Raw genomic sequence first — 16,408 nt, 5'->3', positions numbered from 1 at the left:
GCTTGCACGAGGTTTGCCCTACCCATCAACACCTACATGAATCCCTGACTACTCAGAACTTAATGGGGATGGCTAGTAAGTGATCAGTGGGAATCAGTGGGAATGCTGAGGGATGATTGTTCCAATTCTTGTGGGATCCATTTAAGAGTACATTATATATCTATTGTTGTGTGAAAATCATTTGCTTCAGAATCAGGTCTCATATTCAAGTAATGTGCAGTTTAGTGTTTCCAGGTTAGCATGCCTGTACAGTGATGGGCATTAAACTGCACATTACTTGAATATGAGACCATTCTGAAGCAAATAATTTTCACACAACAGTAGATATATAATGTACTCTTGAATGAATCCCACAAGAATTGGAACAATCATCCCTCAGCATTCCCACTGATTCCCACTGATCAGTTACTAGCCATCCCCTTTAATAGAAGGGAGCAGGTGAATGAAATGCTTCATTACTAGGCTGTAGGTAAGGAAACATCCATAAATTGTCATACATTTATTACTACAAAAACAATTTGTTGTCATGGTTTTTAGCTTCTCGTTGTACTGCGGTTCCCATGTAGAAATGACACTTTAACCAAGGAGGTACTAGTACCTCCTTGCTTTAACTAACACTTTCAAGCAAAAGAAAAACTGCTTCCCCAACAATTAATAATATGTTACATACATTGCACCATTTCTTCAGAGATAGAGAAAAATTTCAGGCTGTAAAGGTGTACACAGAGGAATAAAATGTGATATAAAAGCAACTGGAACAGAAAGATGATACCTAGTTTTTAAGAAACACAAAATAGGATAACCATGGGGGTAACCTTGGTGTGTGTCTTTTCTCCCCATAAGATACTTGTCAGATTCAGATTTTTTATGGTCTTTCTTAAATATTACAATGCTTTTATGCACTTCAATCAATTTCCTTGTCTTTTCTAAGTATGCATTTTTTTTGTCATGTCTCAATGTTAGCATATAACTAGATATAAAGAATAAAGATTAAAATGGAGTAAACTTCTTTAGATTTGGAAGCAGTACTACGACCACCAGAAAAGGTTTTTTCTACATTTTTCTGAGAGGGAGATGAAAAAATGAACAGACACACAAATGATACTGTACGTATCAACGCATTCCTAACTCTCACTTCAGGAATGAATGCTTGTCATGGGAAACTCATTATAGGGTGTGGCATGCCCTGTCTCTTGAAAATTACTTTTGAAGTTTTCTCATTTATGAGTATTACAAGTGCAGTTAAAATCAACCGCAACACACCACGAAATCAATGTTTAGCCAGAAGACACTGACAGTAGCTCTTCACATACCAACACCAATACCGGATCTGGTTGATACATTTGTCCTTAAAATCAATTTCCTTTTACTCTTTGCATAATTTTGATTTTTAAGGTATATCATATTAATTTTAGCAGTATGATTTTCAAGGCTCAAGTGAAGACACTTGTGTTGCTTTGTATTTTTTTTAATCATGAAAGGGTATGCACACTTGTTCAAAGATTTTGTCTTTATTCATTAAGTTGTTCATTGGGAGTTTATTACATCTATAATTCTTAAAATGGAAGTAAATTCCACATGAATGTATTGCTACTTTATATCGTTGTTCATACATAGTATGTTTTACAATCATTTAGAGAGAAAAGAAAATGCTGCATGTCGTGTGTATAAACCACTTGACTAGCGACAATGAGTGCAGTTCATGGCTATCTTGCCATATATAGGCAATATACTGTATATGCCATATATTTAGCTAGTCTAATGCTTTATGAATTGGACTTCCAAACAATTTGCGAGTGTTTCAATTCACGATCACGGAGTAGAGTAAAGACTGGAGAGATGTATGTGTGTACATCACATCTATGATGGGATCAGTGTTAAAGGAATGGTATAGTATTGGTGGAGATGAGAATTGGGCTTTTAGCTTTTTGCGCGATACCAAGTAACCACTTTGAAATAGTACAGAGCATACCATTTTAAGAGGAATTCAAAGTTTATAAGATGAAAAACAGCTTTGGAATCGCCAAGACATTCAAAAACAAATTACAAAAACAGGTTTTTCCTAATAAAAGATGAGTCCCATCTTTCATTAGGAATGCTCTGTTTTGGACATCTCAGCCGTTCTAAAACTAATTTTCATCTAATAAACATTGAATCCCTCTCGGAATTACATGCTCTTTCATATTTCATGAGAGGTTTCTCATTATCTCACCAAAAAATATTAGAAACCTGAAGTTAGGTCTCAACCAAAACTACACGCTCCCTTTAATATTTTTATGCGTTGTACCCGACTTGCAAAATTCACAAAAATATAACCCCCATGAAATATATGGCGCATACAGATCCCACTGCCACACATTGATTAAATTTTCCACAATATTGCCTTTTTACACAGACACGAGATATACTGGATTGAATTTACAGAGGTAGGGACCGTCTCTCTAATTTACCAACCTTAATTCTCTGCTAATGAACTTTACAAGTATCTCACGAGACACTTACACATTGATTATTAAACTCAACTCATAACCTTGAAAATTTATCCCTCCATTTTTCTTTAAATGAACCTGTTCAGTCCTCACTGCTTTCAATAGATTTTAAGAAGTTAAACATAATTCCTTTTAAATCTAATGACAATAATCTCAAGTAATGAATATGTATTGTATTGTATTTTTTTAAAACACAACTACTGTAAATTGAGTCAAATAATCTAAATCATATTGCTTTGATTCTGAGACAACAAATACCAAAAGAGGATCTGAGTGAAAATATCACAAAGTTGCCTCAATCCCACTTCTGTAACACCTTCACATATGAGAGTAGTTACCAAGGTTACAGCCAATCAACTGTCAGGATTTCTACCCATCATCACATCCAGTTGCTATCATTCTACATTGCTACCATAGTATGAGGTGGGTGTTGTTCTTGTTGTTTTCTTTTTACCATGACCAAGGTGAACTTCTACATATGATTTCAGACAAAAAAAAAAATCATCAACCAACAGATGAATCTTTTTTAAAGGAAAATGAGGCAATGGAAAGAAAAGAAAGCAGAGAAAAAGAGAAATATACGAAAGGTGGTAACAACTGGACAATCTCTAGACTTTTTCATAAAAAAAAAAAGTATTTCTGTACATCTTACACAGTTTCCTCTAAAATGCCCCGCCCATCATGCTCAGTATCGTTGATTTGATTGGCCGGTGGTTTACAGTGAGGCAGATGGGGTGAACTACCCCCATTCTGCAGCTCTGAGCTGTCGTGGATGTTTTTATCAAGGAGAGGACTGTGCACAGATAGCTCACAATCACTATCTGCTTCTTCTTCTTTTCCTGATTGCTGAGCTGGAGTTGAATGCCCAAGATTTGTGATCTCTGATGGCTGATGGTGGAGACCCAGCTGCAAATTGGTCAGCGGATGATCCCCGGCATTGAAATAAAGGTCATCCGCATCGGTGCGTTGCAGGGGCAAGCTGTGCCGATGCTCGCAAACTTTGCTAAAATTTCTGGGCAGGGTATCCATGGACGCATTGTCATGGTGACGCCGGAGAAAGCCGTGCGGATCGGCGTGGTCGTCATAATTAGACGCTAGCGTCTGGCACGGCAGCGGCATATAGCTCACTTCAATGTCAGCTGCGCAAGACACGCAGGAGGTATTGTACCTCCTCTCGGGTTGGGCAAGAAGAGGATCAGCCACGGGCCGCGAGATGCAATCACAGTCTTTTTCATCCGTTGCCATGGCAAAATATTCTGACTTTGGTTCTGCCCCTCTCGTGAATACTGGGGATGAAGTATTTTGAAAATCATGACTGACCCGCCCACCGGCATAGTAGAGCTGGTTGGATCTCATTAAATGGGGCCACTGGACGAGATGCACCTCATCCTTGGTGCATTGGTCTCGTACTGGGTCGGACGGTCGTCCGTAGCAACGCCCCCCTTTCCCTGCGTAGACAGTCTGCAGGACCGGTGACGATCTGGAGGGCAGGGAGCCAGTCCCGATATCGTCATCATCTTCCGACGAGTAGACGGAGGAGTCGTCGTAGTTGACCCCACCACTCCAGCTGAATCCCTTGGGGTAGTACTGGTTGGCAAAGCGGTGCTTGGCGATGCCTCTTGCATCCAGCACGAAGGAATCTAGCGAGGATACCTTATCGACATCCATGTGAGTATTTTTCAGTCTCACTACGTGTATCTTGGAGCCGTACCCCGATGTGCTGGGGAAACTCTCGTCCACCACCGTAGGATCACTTGCAGGCCGTAAACCCTCCCCGGAGATGGGAATCGTTTTTTCTGATGGCCGAGAGGCTGTTGGCTGACTCCCATTCCGCAAGGGGATGTCATCGTACCGTAAGGGAGGCATGCTGGTCATGCTGAACTCTATCTGATTGGTCGTCTCCTCATGGAAACTCTGACCTGGAAATGGAAGAATGAAGAACAAAGGAGACAATCATTAATGCAGTGAACCTGCTCTAGTGGCCACCTGGGGACAAGGATCAATTTGTGCAAGACAATCACGTGTGTATCGATAACATTAACATGAATCACTAATCAAATGGTGGACTCAGTGTAAAAGAAGGACCACCTGTTTATTTAAGGGCCCAGTCCTCTAGAACAGTTTCTATTGAACACAAGATTAGAATGTGCATATTTGGATATATACTGACAAACATCCAAACAGATTATATCCAAATTATTCAAACCACAATATTGAGAATTGAAAGAAGAATGACCCGTGCATGCATGATAGGTGATCCACAGAACCACAACCTTCATCTTTCCAAGTACTCAACAGACTGCGATAATGTCCACAGTCCTAATAATGTGGAAATCTGTTCAAAGACAAGGATATTCTGACATGATTGATATATGAAATACTTATATTCTGGTTGTCTTTATTTGTAAAGAGAAAAGCATGTCATCCCATCATATGCATAACCTTGTCAATACTGTGAATCACAATTATGTACATTTTACTCTTAAAAGCTAGCCTTGGGTTTTGTTTGATTTTACCATGTCATGCCATAAAGCAATTTGTGTGAATAGCAAATTGCTGATTTGCAGCAAACTTTGGCCTCGCCAGTGCTCATTGCAAAATTATCCTTTATTCAATACGTTCTGTAAAATACACAATTTCTGTGCTTTTCTTCCTGAGTTAGCAAGAACAGCGAAAATGTCTCTTAGATTCACATGGACACTTCAAAAAATTAGAATATTTCATTGAAGACAATGTAAAATAAATGTTTCAAATCCAGAAGGTTGATAGTCATATAGATGTAAAAAGAGAGTATTCAGGGTAAGCTAAGATTCTGTTCATAGTAACTGTGCTGTAGAAGCTGATCAGACCTTGATATCTTAATACTTTATGCAAGGGGCAGGGTGAATTTTCTCTTTCACTAGTAATTCAGTATAAATGTCATATGAACAAAGACATCAGAAGCCATCAACTATGTTGCTTCACCCCATCACGCTCAGAAACTGCACAAAAAGAGCCATTTTCTTCTACAGCACACAGACTGAAAGAGACTGTCAATTTTCCCATTTTTTCTGTCACCTCAAATCATTTTGAAGTATACTTTTATGTGTGTTTTTGTTTGTTTGTGTGTGTGGCATCTACAGCTTTTTCTGAACAATCACTGAGTAAATTCACTTACATTTTGAGGCGTCAAAATGTCTTCACATCTCAAATTCTCCTTCTTTGTACAATGTATGGCACAATGTGCCTGGTTGATTCCATTTGTTGAATACTGCTAGTCACCTGTGTGGTGGACCCACGAGCACTAGTCATCATTTGCCCATTTTTTATGGGTACTTACTTGGGGGGTGTTTCATAAAGCTGTTCGTAAAGTTACAAACAACTTACGAGCGACTGGTGATCAGTTCTAATGTGCTATACTTATCAGAATTTCCATAATTCAGCACAAGAACTGATCGCCAGTCGCTCGTAAGTCGTTCGTAACTTTACGAAGAGCTTTATGAAACACCCCCCAGGTATGTGGGGTGGACCACCTCATCAGGTTAGCACCCCACTTTTTGTGATGCATGAATGAAGTGAGATCTTGCTACAAGCAGGGAGGTGGAGGAGCCTCCTTGCTACAAGTGTGCAATAACATGTTTAGAGTGGCTATATGTGTGAATTGTAGTCAGTGAGGCAACATACGGCCAGTAAAAATCGACACAGCTCTCACCAATTCTCTACAGTTCTTTACACTGGCTGCCTGTAGAAAAAAGGATTATTTTAAAGATTTTTTTATTAATACATCCCTCTGTTCATTCTTTTCCACCTGCATACCTACGTGACTCTTATTCCCAAATACAATCTGCCACAAAGTCTACGTTCATCATCACATGCATGGTTACTCCAAACACCAAGAATTAAAAAGGAATGGGGGAATCATGCTTTCTCCTTCATGGGACCAACATTGTGGAATCAGTTACCTATTCAGTTTATTAAAGGCAACTGTCATCTACAGAAATATTCAAATCCAAACTTAAAATGCATATGTTCCTCTTTAATACACTGAGGATTATAACTGCAATTATAATGTCTGAAACAATTGTATTCTTTATCTGGTATGTGTTTATTTGTAGTTTTCCATTTTCTTATATAAACTCTGCTGTCATGATTGTACATATATCTCTTTTTCATTTTTTTGAAGCGCCATGAGCACTAAAAGGTGGACCTGTGCGCTATACAAGTAGCCACTATTATCATCATCATTAGCTCATGACTATTGAGATCGCAAAATGTCTCGAGCCGTCCTACCATAAAGTCTGTCTCAGCGGGTGATCACACTTCTGTGAGAAGATGGGTTTAACTTCCAACACTGGGTTCTATCTCTTCTTTGTATTGAGGCTCTTTCATAGTACTGACACCACTGTGCCTTCCTGGTTCACCGCTTTTAATCTCTATTCACAGAAACCAGTGGAGCAGAATGGAAAGACTCCAAGAGCGCAGGTAGTTCCCCCTCAAAATGTATTATATCGGTTTCTGCGTTCACTGATTCACTCCTAAGGCATTTCTAAAGCTTGCACTGTGGTACCGCATGACACTGCATCATGACAACAGTGACAGACATTTACTCCAGCAACAACTGCTCCAGTCTTATTTTCTCTGAGGACTTGAGATTTTGGGAAGGGTGTGATGCAGTTTTAGGTTTAGTTTAACCCATTGAGGATGGTTTGATTTTGCTACATCACGTATTTCCCATAGACACCTGCTCGAGTATACTCGGGACTCGTCCTCAACGGGTTAAAAAGAACCAAATGTTGAGATTTGTATCGAGAACACAGACTCTAAATTAGGGACAATATCTAACAAACCTCCCCTGTTTAACTTATACAGGTAGTAACAACATTCACATCACAAAAGCTGGGTTATCAGATTATCTTACTTTCTTTGGAATTGTCTGCAGCTTTATAGCAGCTTCCAAAACCATGAAATGGTTGTATCATTGTAAAAAGGAAACTCATGTTTCCTTTGACACATTGAAAAAAAAATGCGAAAAAATAGTGTTTTTCCTCTCTCACTGAGAAGCCACGAATGTAGCAAGAAGACATTGTTCACTAATCAGCCACTTCCACCGGCTGGATGGCTACAGCCATTCCAGAATAGCTTACAGACATCCCAAAAATATCTCTCCGAACAAAAGGGGAGAGATTCTTCATAGATAAGATCCAAACTTCTCTCCCTGTACGTGTATTTGATCTTTCAGTATATGTGCGCATCTTTTTATAGTCTGGAAAAGAATTTAAGGGGAGAAATGGAAAGTTACATTGTATATATAGGTAACAAAGTATAAAAGAAGATTACTATTTGCACGATTCTATGGAATGCCCCAGTCAAAAAAAAAAAAATGGCAAAAATATCTTGATGAGGTGGGTGATGTGGGGGTGTGGCTGTGGCTGTGGGTGTTACCTGCGACTATTGTCTAACAATACATCGTGAACTTCATTTTGGGTGGCAATGGGTGGATTTGGTGACTATTCTGTGCAGCTGGTTGCCTTCAACATCATGATGCAATTTCCTGACTCATAAATTTTCTACCATTGAAGAAAAAAATTTGTCAAAAAGTATGAATAACTATGCTTATGGAAAGATGGGACACTCCCTCTATAAAAAAAAAATGAAAAAACAAACAAACAAACAAACAAACAAACAAAATCTAAAACACTGATACAGAAGAAAAAGAGAAGTCCATTCATAATGGGCCCCACTCACAAGCTCTGCTTCTTGGGGACTCATATCCATTTGCTTTATTATGTTCATTCATTACTGTGACTATGTGCCCCTTTATAATTCTTGTCTAGAATGGATGATGACATGAATGTAATGTATCTTTTAAGACCATGAAAACAGAATGTTTATACACTATAAAATAAGAGAGGGGATAATCAATTCACTAGAGAATAACAGAAAAAATGAAAGAGTACAAATGTTTTGACAGTTCATAAAGATAAAGGGTTTTAATGCCACAGGGTTTATAGTGAAACCTTAACACCCTTTTCTTTCTCAACCGACGGTATAACCACCTATTATAGGCATACAGACCTTCCATTACTAGCACTGAATTTCTTGTTTTAAAAAATGTAGATGCAATTTTCCTTGTTTTTTGACATCAGTCTTATGCTATTATTTTTTCTCATCTCTAGAATTTCATCTGAAAAAAAAAATCCAATTAAATTCAAATCTATGATATCACTTTAATTTTCTTCTCTTCAATTCACTTATTCATCAAACGTCAAGATTTTCTCATCTCTGCAGTGTTATCTACAGAAGATGCAATGTGATGCATGAGCCACATTCACACACACCTAAAATTAACAGGGTGAAAATTGATTTCAGCAACATGATACGAAAACTGGTAATTCGTGAGTGTACGGACATAAAAAGATTAACTATCGTGATCCATATTGATGCAAAAATTATTGGTCCTGCTTGATTTTAACTATCAGCTACACATACATCTGTATAAAAGAAGATAATAGATTTTATTTGTGTGTGTGTGTGTGTGTGTGTGTAAATTTTCTAATGATACTGATTTTCAAAGATTTAATGAATTTTGATTAAGTTTCATCCCATCTTTCTCCAATACAGGATACACAGTTCTTCAGTGTTGCCAATTTGATGATGAAAAGATGATCATTTCTGCAGAAAAAAAAAATACCCCAGGGCTCGAAAGGTTAAACGAAGATCAAAATGAATGGGTTAATCTAGCACTAGGCCAAAGCAAATATAAAATTCTACTTAAGTTGGATGAATGTGATTTAATACGTGGAAGAGATGATTTTCTCTCCTTATCAAAAGTTTAATCACTTCTTCTAGAGATTTCAGCAAATATTCTCTGGTGAGGGCGCCGCATCACTCTGGCGTCATATCAGATTCCGGTCTGAAGAAAATGCTGACGCCCCCTGACAGAGTCCAAAAGTCTAACTCGACAATTTGTCCGTCTCGACTCTGTAAATGAGTTTTCTTTACTTGAAAGCTGACATGATTAATGGTGGGAGGACGGGTAAAAAGGAAAAAAATATCATTTTTGAAGAATTATGTAAAAGTCATACAACTTCAAGACATGAATTGCATCATAATGCAGCTGGATTGTTCACACTACATTCCTATATAAAAATATTTCACCCAATACATGTATTTGTGGCATATCATGACTGCGTTGCGCATTTTACATTTGGTTTAACTTTTGCTACATCAGGGACGGATCCAGGAATTCGGTATAAAAGGGGAGGCGCCTTTGCTAAATTAAAGGGGGGCGCACAGACGCCCCCCCCCCCCATTTTTCTTTTTATTCATTTTGTTTTAACCCAAAATAAAGAGGGGGCGCGCACAGTGCGCCCCCCTCTGGATCCGCCACTGCTACACTATTTGCATCATATCAGTATGATACACACTATCAAAATCATAATTTCAAAATGATAACTACATGCTGAAATGATCACCTAAATGTTGTTATACTGGTTTGAGTAACAATCTGTTTTGAATGATTGATTACTGTAAAACATGATATATTCGCGGCATTAATTTTTCGCGAATTGGAGCCGACGGCCTTTTTTGCGGCATGAAATTTTCGCGAACTGCCACTGGCATTCAATGCATATAGTGTGGACAAGGACTTTCGCGTGCATTTTAATTTCCCGAATCTTGGCACTCGCGAAATTTGCGAAATTAAAATGCATGCGAAAATTCCTCATTTTACAGTATGCAAAGCACTTCTATGATTTTGGCATAGAATCCATAATTTCGATAAGCTATATTAAATGATCAGCAATAGAAACATACAAGCAATCACTATTGACTAGAAACAAACAAACTAATATGGAATATTTCACTTGAAATACAATATTTTCTTTACAGTATGAATTAGGTTCCAAAGTGATATTTCAGACTGTTGCACTTAGTGTATGTAGTCTGTACGTAAGATTTCTTACCAAAAATGTTAGATTTCTTGATGTCACCCTTTAATCTCCTTACAAAAGAAAAAGAGAGGATTCAAAACATTTTGCCATGGATTCCTACAGCCCTGCCTTAGCTTGTGAAGTGCATGTCTACAAACACTTTAAATAATGTATTCTCCCACAAGCAAACAATACTCCATGGCTCTGAATACGAAATATACATGATATTGGGACGTGAGTTTGATTTCCATAGATGCCAATCCACGGTGCGTAGTGAAAACGTCCCATACACGTCTCTGATGCCTTGACTCGGAACGTGCGTGTGTGAAATGCAGGATGTCACGAAAGCCACGGCAAAAAAACATGGAATGGAGAGCGCAACCGGGTCAAACCTAATGATGCCTAGACGATGGGACAGACGGAGAAGCATTCTGTGTTTAGAGAGAATGCATCTTGTCTGAGGAGGAGGAAAAAGGGGACCTTTACGGATGAGCAGAGCAGGGCTCTGTGTCTCAGCCTACCAGTCGCATGTTCTGCATAGCTCACGATGTTGGATTCAAATTTAACATCACTTTCTCACAGTGCACCACAGTGGACAGAGCGGAAAGACATCTTGTACCATCATCAGGTACACAAAAAATATACCACTGAATAAAAAGAATAGTCCTACCTGACTTTATTATCAAATGGATGCACTATTCCCTCCATATAACAAATATCCTGTTTCATATGTGACCGTGCACCTCAAAACGAACATAAAGTCGCACACACTGATTTTGCGTGAGGACTGAAAATAGGTGAAATGGGTCAACCTAGCCGAACTTGACTTTTTTATATTTTCTGAAAGAGCGGGTCTTCCTTTACATTATGCTAAAATTTGGTATCATAAAACGGGCAGGAAAGTGTGTTTTTTTTTTTTGCAGGTTATCTCGAACATTTTTGGTAGAATAGTGTGTTAGGCGTGTCTTTAGAATCCCTAGATTTCATTTCTGAAAAACCTTGTCCACACTCTTCACTTTCAACTCTAATAGCTTTTGAAAGGATAGAGCTACTGCCTTGAAAGTTGTCGTTAATAATGGACAGAATGTGTTAATGACGCATGCTTAATTTCAGTTTAAATCGATAATCCCTTCATTGTTGTTACTCTGGTGGTTTACTTCCTGTTTTTTGTCCCATTCATCGCACAGCCATTACGGTTTGGTAAAGATTAAGAGCTTGAATAGACACTGTACTTCAGAGCCTATTTTCTCAGTTCACACTTTTCCTGAGTTTGTGCTTTCTTTCCAATATTTAGATATGTTAGGAGAGTCCATTTGATTTGAGTTATACATCATTTTAAAGCTTAAAGTCTGCTCTTTCAGAATATGGTCTTAACTAAAAATTCATGTCTGGCGACTTTTTGTTTGTTTTGAGGTGCACGGTCACATATTAGGGCGAGTCTTATTCTACAAATGTATGCTTCATCACCAGTTGCCTGTATACTTGGCACACAACATTAAGGAGCTCCTAGAAATAATAGTGCTATTGAGAAGATATCCTTTGTAATTCTAATGAATTTGTTCAAATTCATTAGAATTACAAAGGATATCTTCTTAAAAGTCAGCTTTCATCATTTTCTATCAAAGATCTCTGCTCTATGATGCACTTAGTACAAGAATCTAGGTTTAACTGTCATGAAGCATCAAACACATAGACATCCCAAAGTTGAAGAGGCATAGGAATCGCAAGAAAAACTCTATTTATCGAGTACCTCTATAAAAGTGGAAACAATTGATATCTCCAATCATGTACAAGTTGTCTCAACAACAGAAGAATTACTTAAAAAAAAAACACCCCAAAACAAGGAGGCTGAACTACTGTGAACTTGCAGCTTCAACTTGCAGGCTACTTGTACAACTGAAGAGTTTGTTCGCAAAAACCGACAAGTCCATATTTGCCAAATGGAGATATTTGTGATTAAAGGTCAAGAAAAATAAAGAGAATAATAAGAAAATTTTTGCTTCTTTTGACCATAACTTCAAAAATTTACCTTTATATGTAGTGACCAATATATCATTTAAAAGGTATTATGTTGTACTTTATGACAGAGACCGTACTTCAAAATCTTTAAAAATGGACTTATCGGTTTTTGTGAACAAACTCTTCAATAGTATCTGTTCAGTACAGGATGTTTTGAATGAAGGCATCAGGGTTGAGGGATAGCGACAGAAGCAGATGAAGTGGGATGTTTTGAGGTTTTGGGGAAGGGAGGGAGCAAATACCGTAGAAGGGTAGGGTTACAAATAAGGTGTTGGGTGATACGGGAGGGGTGATAACAGTAGTATCTTAAAAATGTTAGTTGAATTTTCAAAGTACGACGATTAGCTTATAATTTCAAACTATGACACATGTCCGCACAAAAAGATTATTAAAACTTTCTAGCAAAAGTCCCACTTGATGATTAAACCACAGATTGCAATATGCAGAGCTACAACCTTTGTAGCAAATGATACAATGGTGTACAACATGCACTGGAGGTTGACTCGTAAGCTATTGAAGGGGGAATACAGTTCGTGGACAGGTCACGTTAACTTTCCAGTTCGTGGACAGGTCACATTAACTTTCAAGTTCGTTGGTTATTACAATTGTGTGTCCACATGATGCTAAACTACTGAAAAGCAGTCTACTGGGAGCCCTCTGCGGCTTGTGGACTGAGCGTAAACTCTAAGGTGTCTTGTGATTCTACTCATTGACCTGAAATCTCATAACACTGCTATTACGTAACTTTTGACTGTGTCCAAACAGTGCTAAACTACAAGCTAATCATTGAAATGTAAAACTTCTAGTTAAAGGACAAGTCCACCTTCATTGACATGTGGATTGAGTGAATGCAGTAATATTAATAGAACACATCAGCAAGAGTTTGAGGAAAATTGGACAATCCGTTTAAAAGTAATGAATTTTTGAATTTTCTGCTCAGTCACGGCTGGATGAGAAGACTACTACAGCTTGTGATGTCACATGTGTACAATGATATAAAGAAAATGTAAAGAAAATTCAAGATATTTTCACTTTTCTCGCATATTAAAAGAACACTTGACTTCCCTCTTTCAGAAGGCAAGGGGAATAATATTACCCTTAACATACATCAGTGACGAGTCGAGGAAATGAACACTTTTTTCAAAAAGTAAAATTTGGTGAAGTTCTCTTTATATTTTCCTTATATCATTGTACGCATGTGATATCATACATTGTAATGGTCTTCTCATCCAGCAGTGACTGTGCAATTACTTTATAAATTCATAACTTTTGAACGGATTGTCCGATTTTCCCCAAACTTTCACTGATGTGTTCTACTATTGCTGCATTCACTCAATCCACATGTATATGAAGGTGGACTTGTCACCCATTGATTAGAAACATTGTGTGAACATAAAATGATCAAGTGAGGGATGTTTTGAGGGGTTCTATATTATAAGTAGTGCTATTAAAGAAGGGGTGTGTGGGGGATGTTGGAGGAGATTTTTCAGGAGATACATGTACAAGGAGGGGCACCAAGCTAGAATGGGGACAAGTGATCACACAGAAATTTGTCCCATTCGAAAGCTACCATCAGTGCTAGTATAAGAACCCAAGAATCCTTCACTTTTGTATACAATGGGGAATGATGTGTTCACTGATTACTAGTACATCGTAATTACATTTACCTTTCTGATATTTGATATAGAACACTGACTTGTTACACAACACATATGCCCATACACCACGCAGACTTTGGACATGTACACGATTGAGGGTCTAGCGGGTAGTGTAGCCACTCGAAAATGGAAAACATTCCCAACCCATCAAACCGGTGAAACTCAATTCTAGAGGACAATCATTGCCCTGTGGGTGTAAGATTGGCTTTCCAGATCAGATGTGGGCTAGTCTGCTCTCATCAGACCTTCTCCTTCTACCTTTTACCACTGAGTTGCGATAATATACTTTTGTTGCCATCCCACACATAGTATCTACGCACGCCATAACCTGGGTTACACGTACAATGTGTAGCACCACTTTATTTTCGTAACAAGCACTATATGATTACACACTACTTGGCCACATTTAGCGATTGGCAATAACGACCTCAATCCCAATTTATTTCTGTTTGGACACGCCAACGTGATCACCATAATGATGATAATTTTCAAATAATGTTGTTCTAAAATTATTATCAGTATTTTGGACAGTAATTCAGATGGAGACCATTTTAATACACAAACTCGGCTCGTGAAACTTGTATGTGGGCTGAAATGCACAGTGCAATGGTTTTGGTGCTGTTGCTGCTGAGTGCTGCTAGTGCTACTGAGATGCATAATGTTCAGTTGTATGCATACACTGTATAGCGGAGGGTAGTGGTGTTCTAGCATCATACTGTTTCACACTGTAATCAGAGAGAGATCGAGAGGGGAAAATAGTGAAATTGCAGGACATATGAATTAGCATTCATTATTCGTTCATAGTAACAGAACAAAATCTTCTTGCATAAAGCATGAAAAATTAGTTTCACCCATTAAAACCTAGTGTCACTTGCATGTTCTATAGTGTGTGGGATCCGAAGGCATCTAAGTACAATCCATGTACAATGTACCTCTATGGTCACAACTCACTGGTTCATGTAGCCCACAAGGTGAAAGAAAGTGTATGTTAAAGGCATAATTTACTACATGTACATGTATTTGCAGATGAAACAAAAACCCAGCATTAGTGCTTAAAGGACAAGTTCACCTTCATAAACATAAGGATTGAGAGAATGTAGCAATATCAGTAGACCACATCATTGAAAGTTTGAAGAATATCGGACAATCCGTTCAAAAGTTATGAATTTTTGAAGTTTTTGTGCAGTAACCGCTGGATGAGAAGACTACTGCAGTCTGTGAATAACTTAGATGTCACATGCGTACAACAATATAAGGAAAATATAAAGAGAATTTCACAAAATGTCATGTTTTGAAAAAAGTACACATTCCCCCGACTCGTTACCGACAAATGTTATGGGTAATATGATTCCCCCTGCCTTTAGGAAGAGGCAAGTCAAGTGCTCTTTTATTGTGTGAAAAAAGTGAAAATATGTTGAATTTTCTTTACATTTTCTTTATACTGTTGTACGCATATGACTCACAAGCTGTAGTAGTCTCCTCATCCAGCGGTTCCAACACAACAATTTTAAAAATTCATAACTGTTGCATCGATTGTCCAATTTTCCTCAAACTTTCACTGATGTGTTATACTAATATTGCTGCACTCTCTCAATCCTTATGTTTATGAAGGTGAACTTGTCCTTTAAACATACACGTGTAGTTCTAAAATGTGAGTTAGGGATAAAAAACAACCCATGCATAGAACAACAGTCATAATAAAAATGTTTCCAGACTAAACCATCTACGGTTATGGTTTAATGAGAATAAATGGTATTTTAGGCTTTATTGCAAAAATTATGGTAGGATGTTTTGTGATATAACTGACCTATATGCATCAAAAGTGATAACTTGAACATTTTTAAAATGACTGCTCCCAAAGGTAAACAGGACCTTTAATCATACCACCTATGTCACTGATGTCACAGACGGCATATCATTTTCATCCCCTTTAAATGTCCTTACACTTCATGCATATCGAATGTGGAGAAAACAGCACAGCTTTCATATCATGAATATTTCATAACATTGGTATTAAAGCTTAGTCTGACTTTTCAGACTTGTTTAGTTTCTCTCACAGGAGACAATTCTTATCCTAGAAATGCTCCCTCTATATATCGCACCCCTGATGCCATTGGCTGTACACATGTGTACATGGTACATTCACAATTCAGACAAGAAAATCTGAGAAGGCACAATCACAAAGAATACAATCATATTGAATAATTTAATTGGGTAAGTGTCTCGAAGGGTAGACCAATACAGCCACACATTCCTCATGTTCTGATATCAGTTAAAACAGAAACCAAAACAATGACAACGGAGCTGATTTGTGGGAAATCCCATCCAGCAC

The 16,408-nt window shown here is 38.0% G+C and overlaps 1 protein-coding gene across 1 annotated transcript in view; it reads right to left on the bottom strand.

Annotated features, from left to right (window-relative positions):
- Positions 1-363: 363 nt before the first annotated feature.
- LOC139729733 (uncharacterized) overlaps positions 364-16,408 on the bottom strand; it is a 49,941-nt gene continuing 33,896 nt past the window's right edge. The window contains exon 2 of the mRNA XM_071640669.1: positions 364-4,408. Coding sequence (XP_071496770.1) covers positions 3,138-4,408 — 1,271 coding nt within the window. The 3' untranslated portion in view covers positions 364-3,137. The remainder of the gene's footprint in view (positions 4,409-16,408) is intronic.

The sequence above is a fragment of the Diadema antillarum genome, unplaced genomic scaffold, assembly GCF_040938485.1.
Source record: "Diadema antillarum isolate AM-2024a unplaced genomic scaffold, OU_Dant_1.0 seq00000261_RagTag, whole genome shotgun sequence".
NCBI lineage: Eukaryota > Metazoa > Echinodermata > Echinoidea > Diadematoida > Diadematidae > Diadema > Diadema antillarum.
The sequence above is the reverse complement of the archived record's forward strand: the minus strand, read 5'-3'. Positions and strand labels throughout refer to the sequence as shown.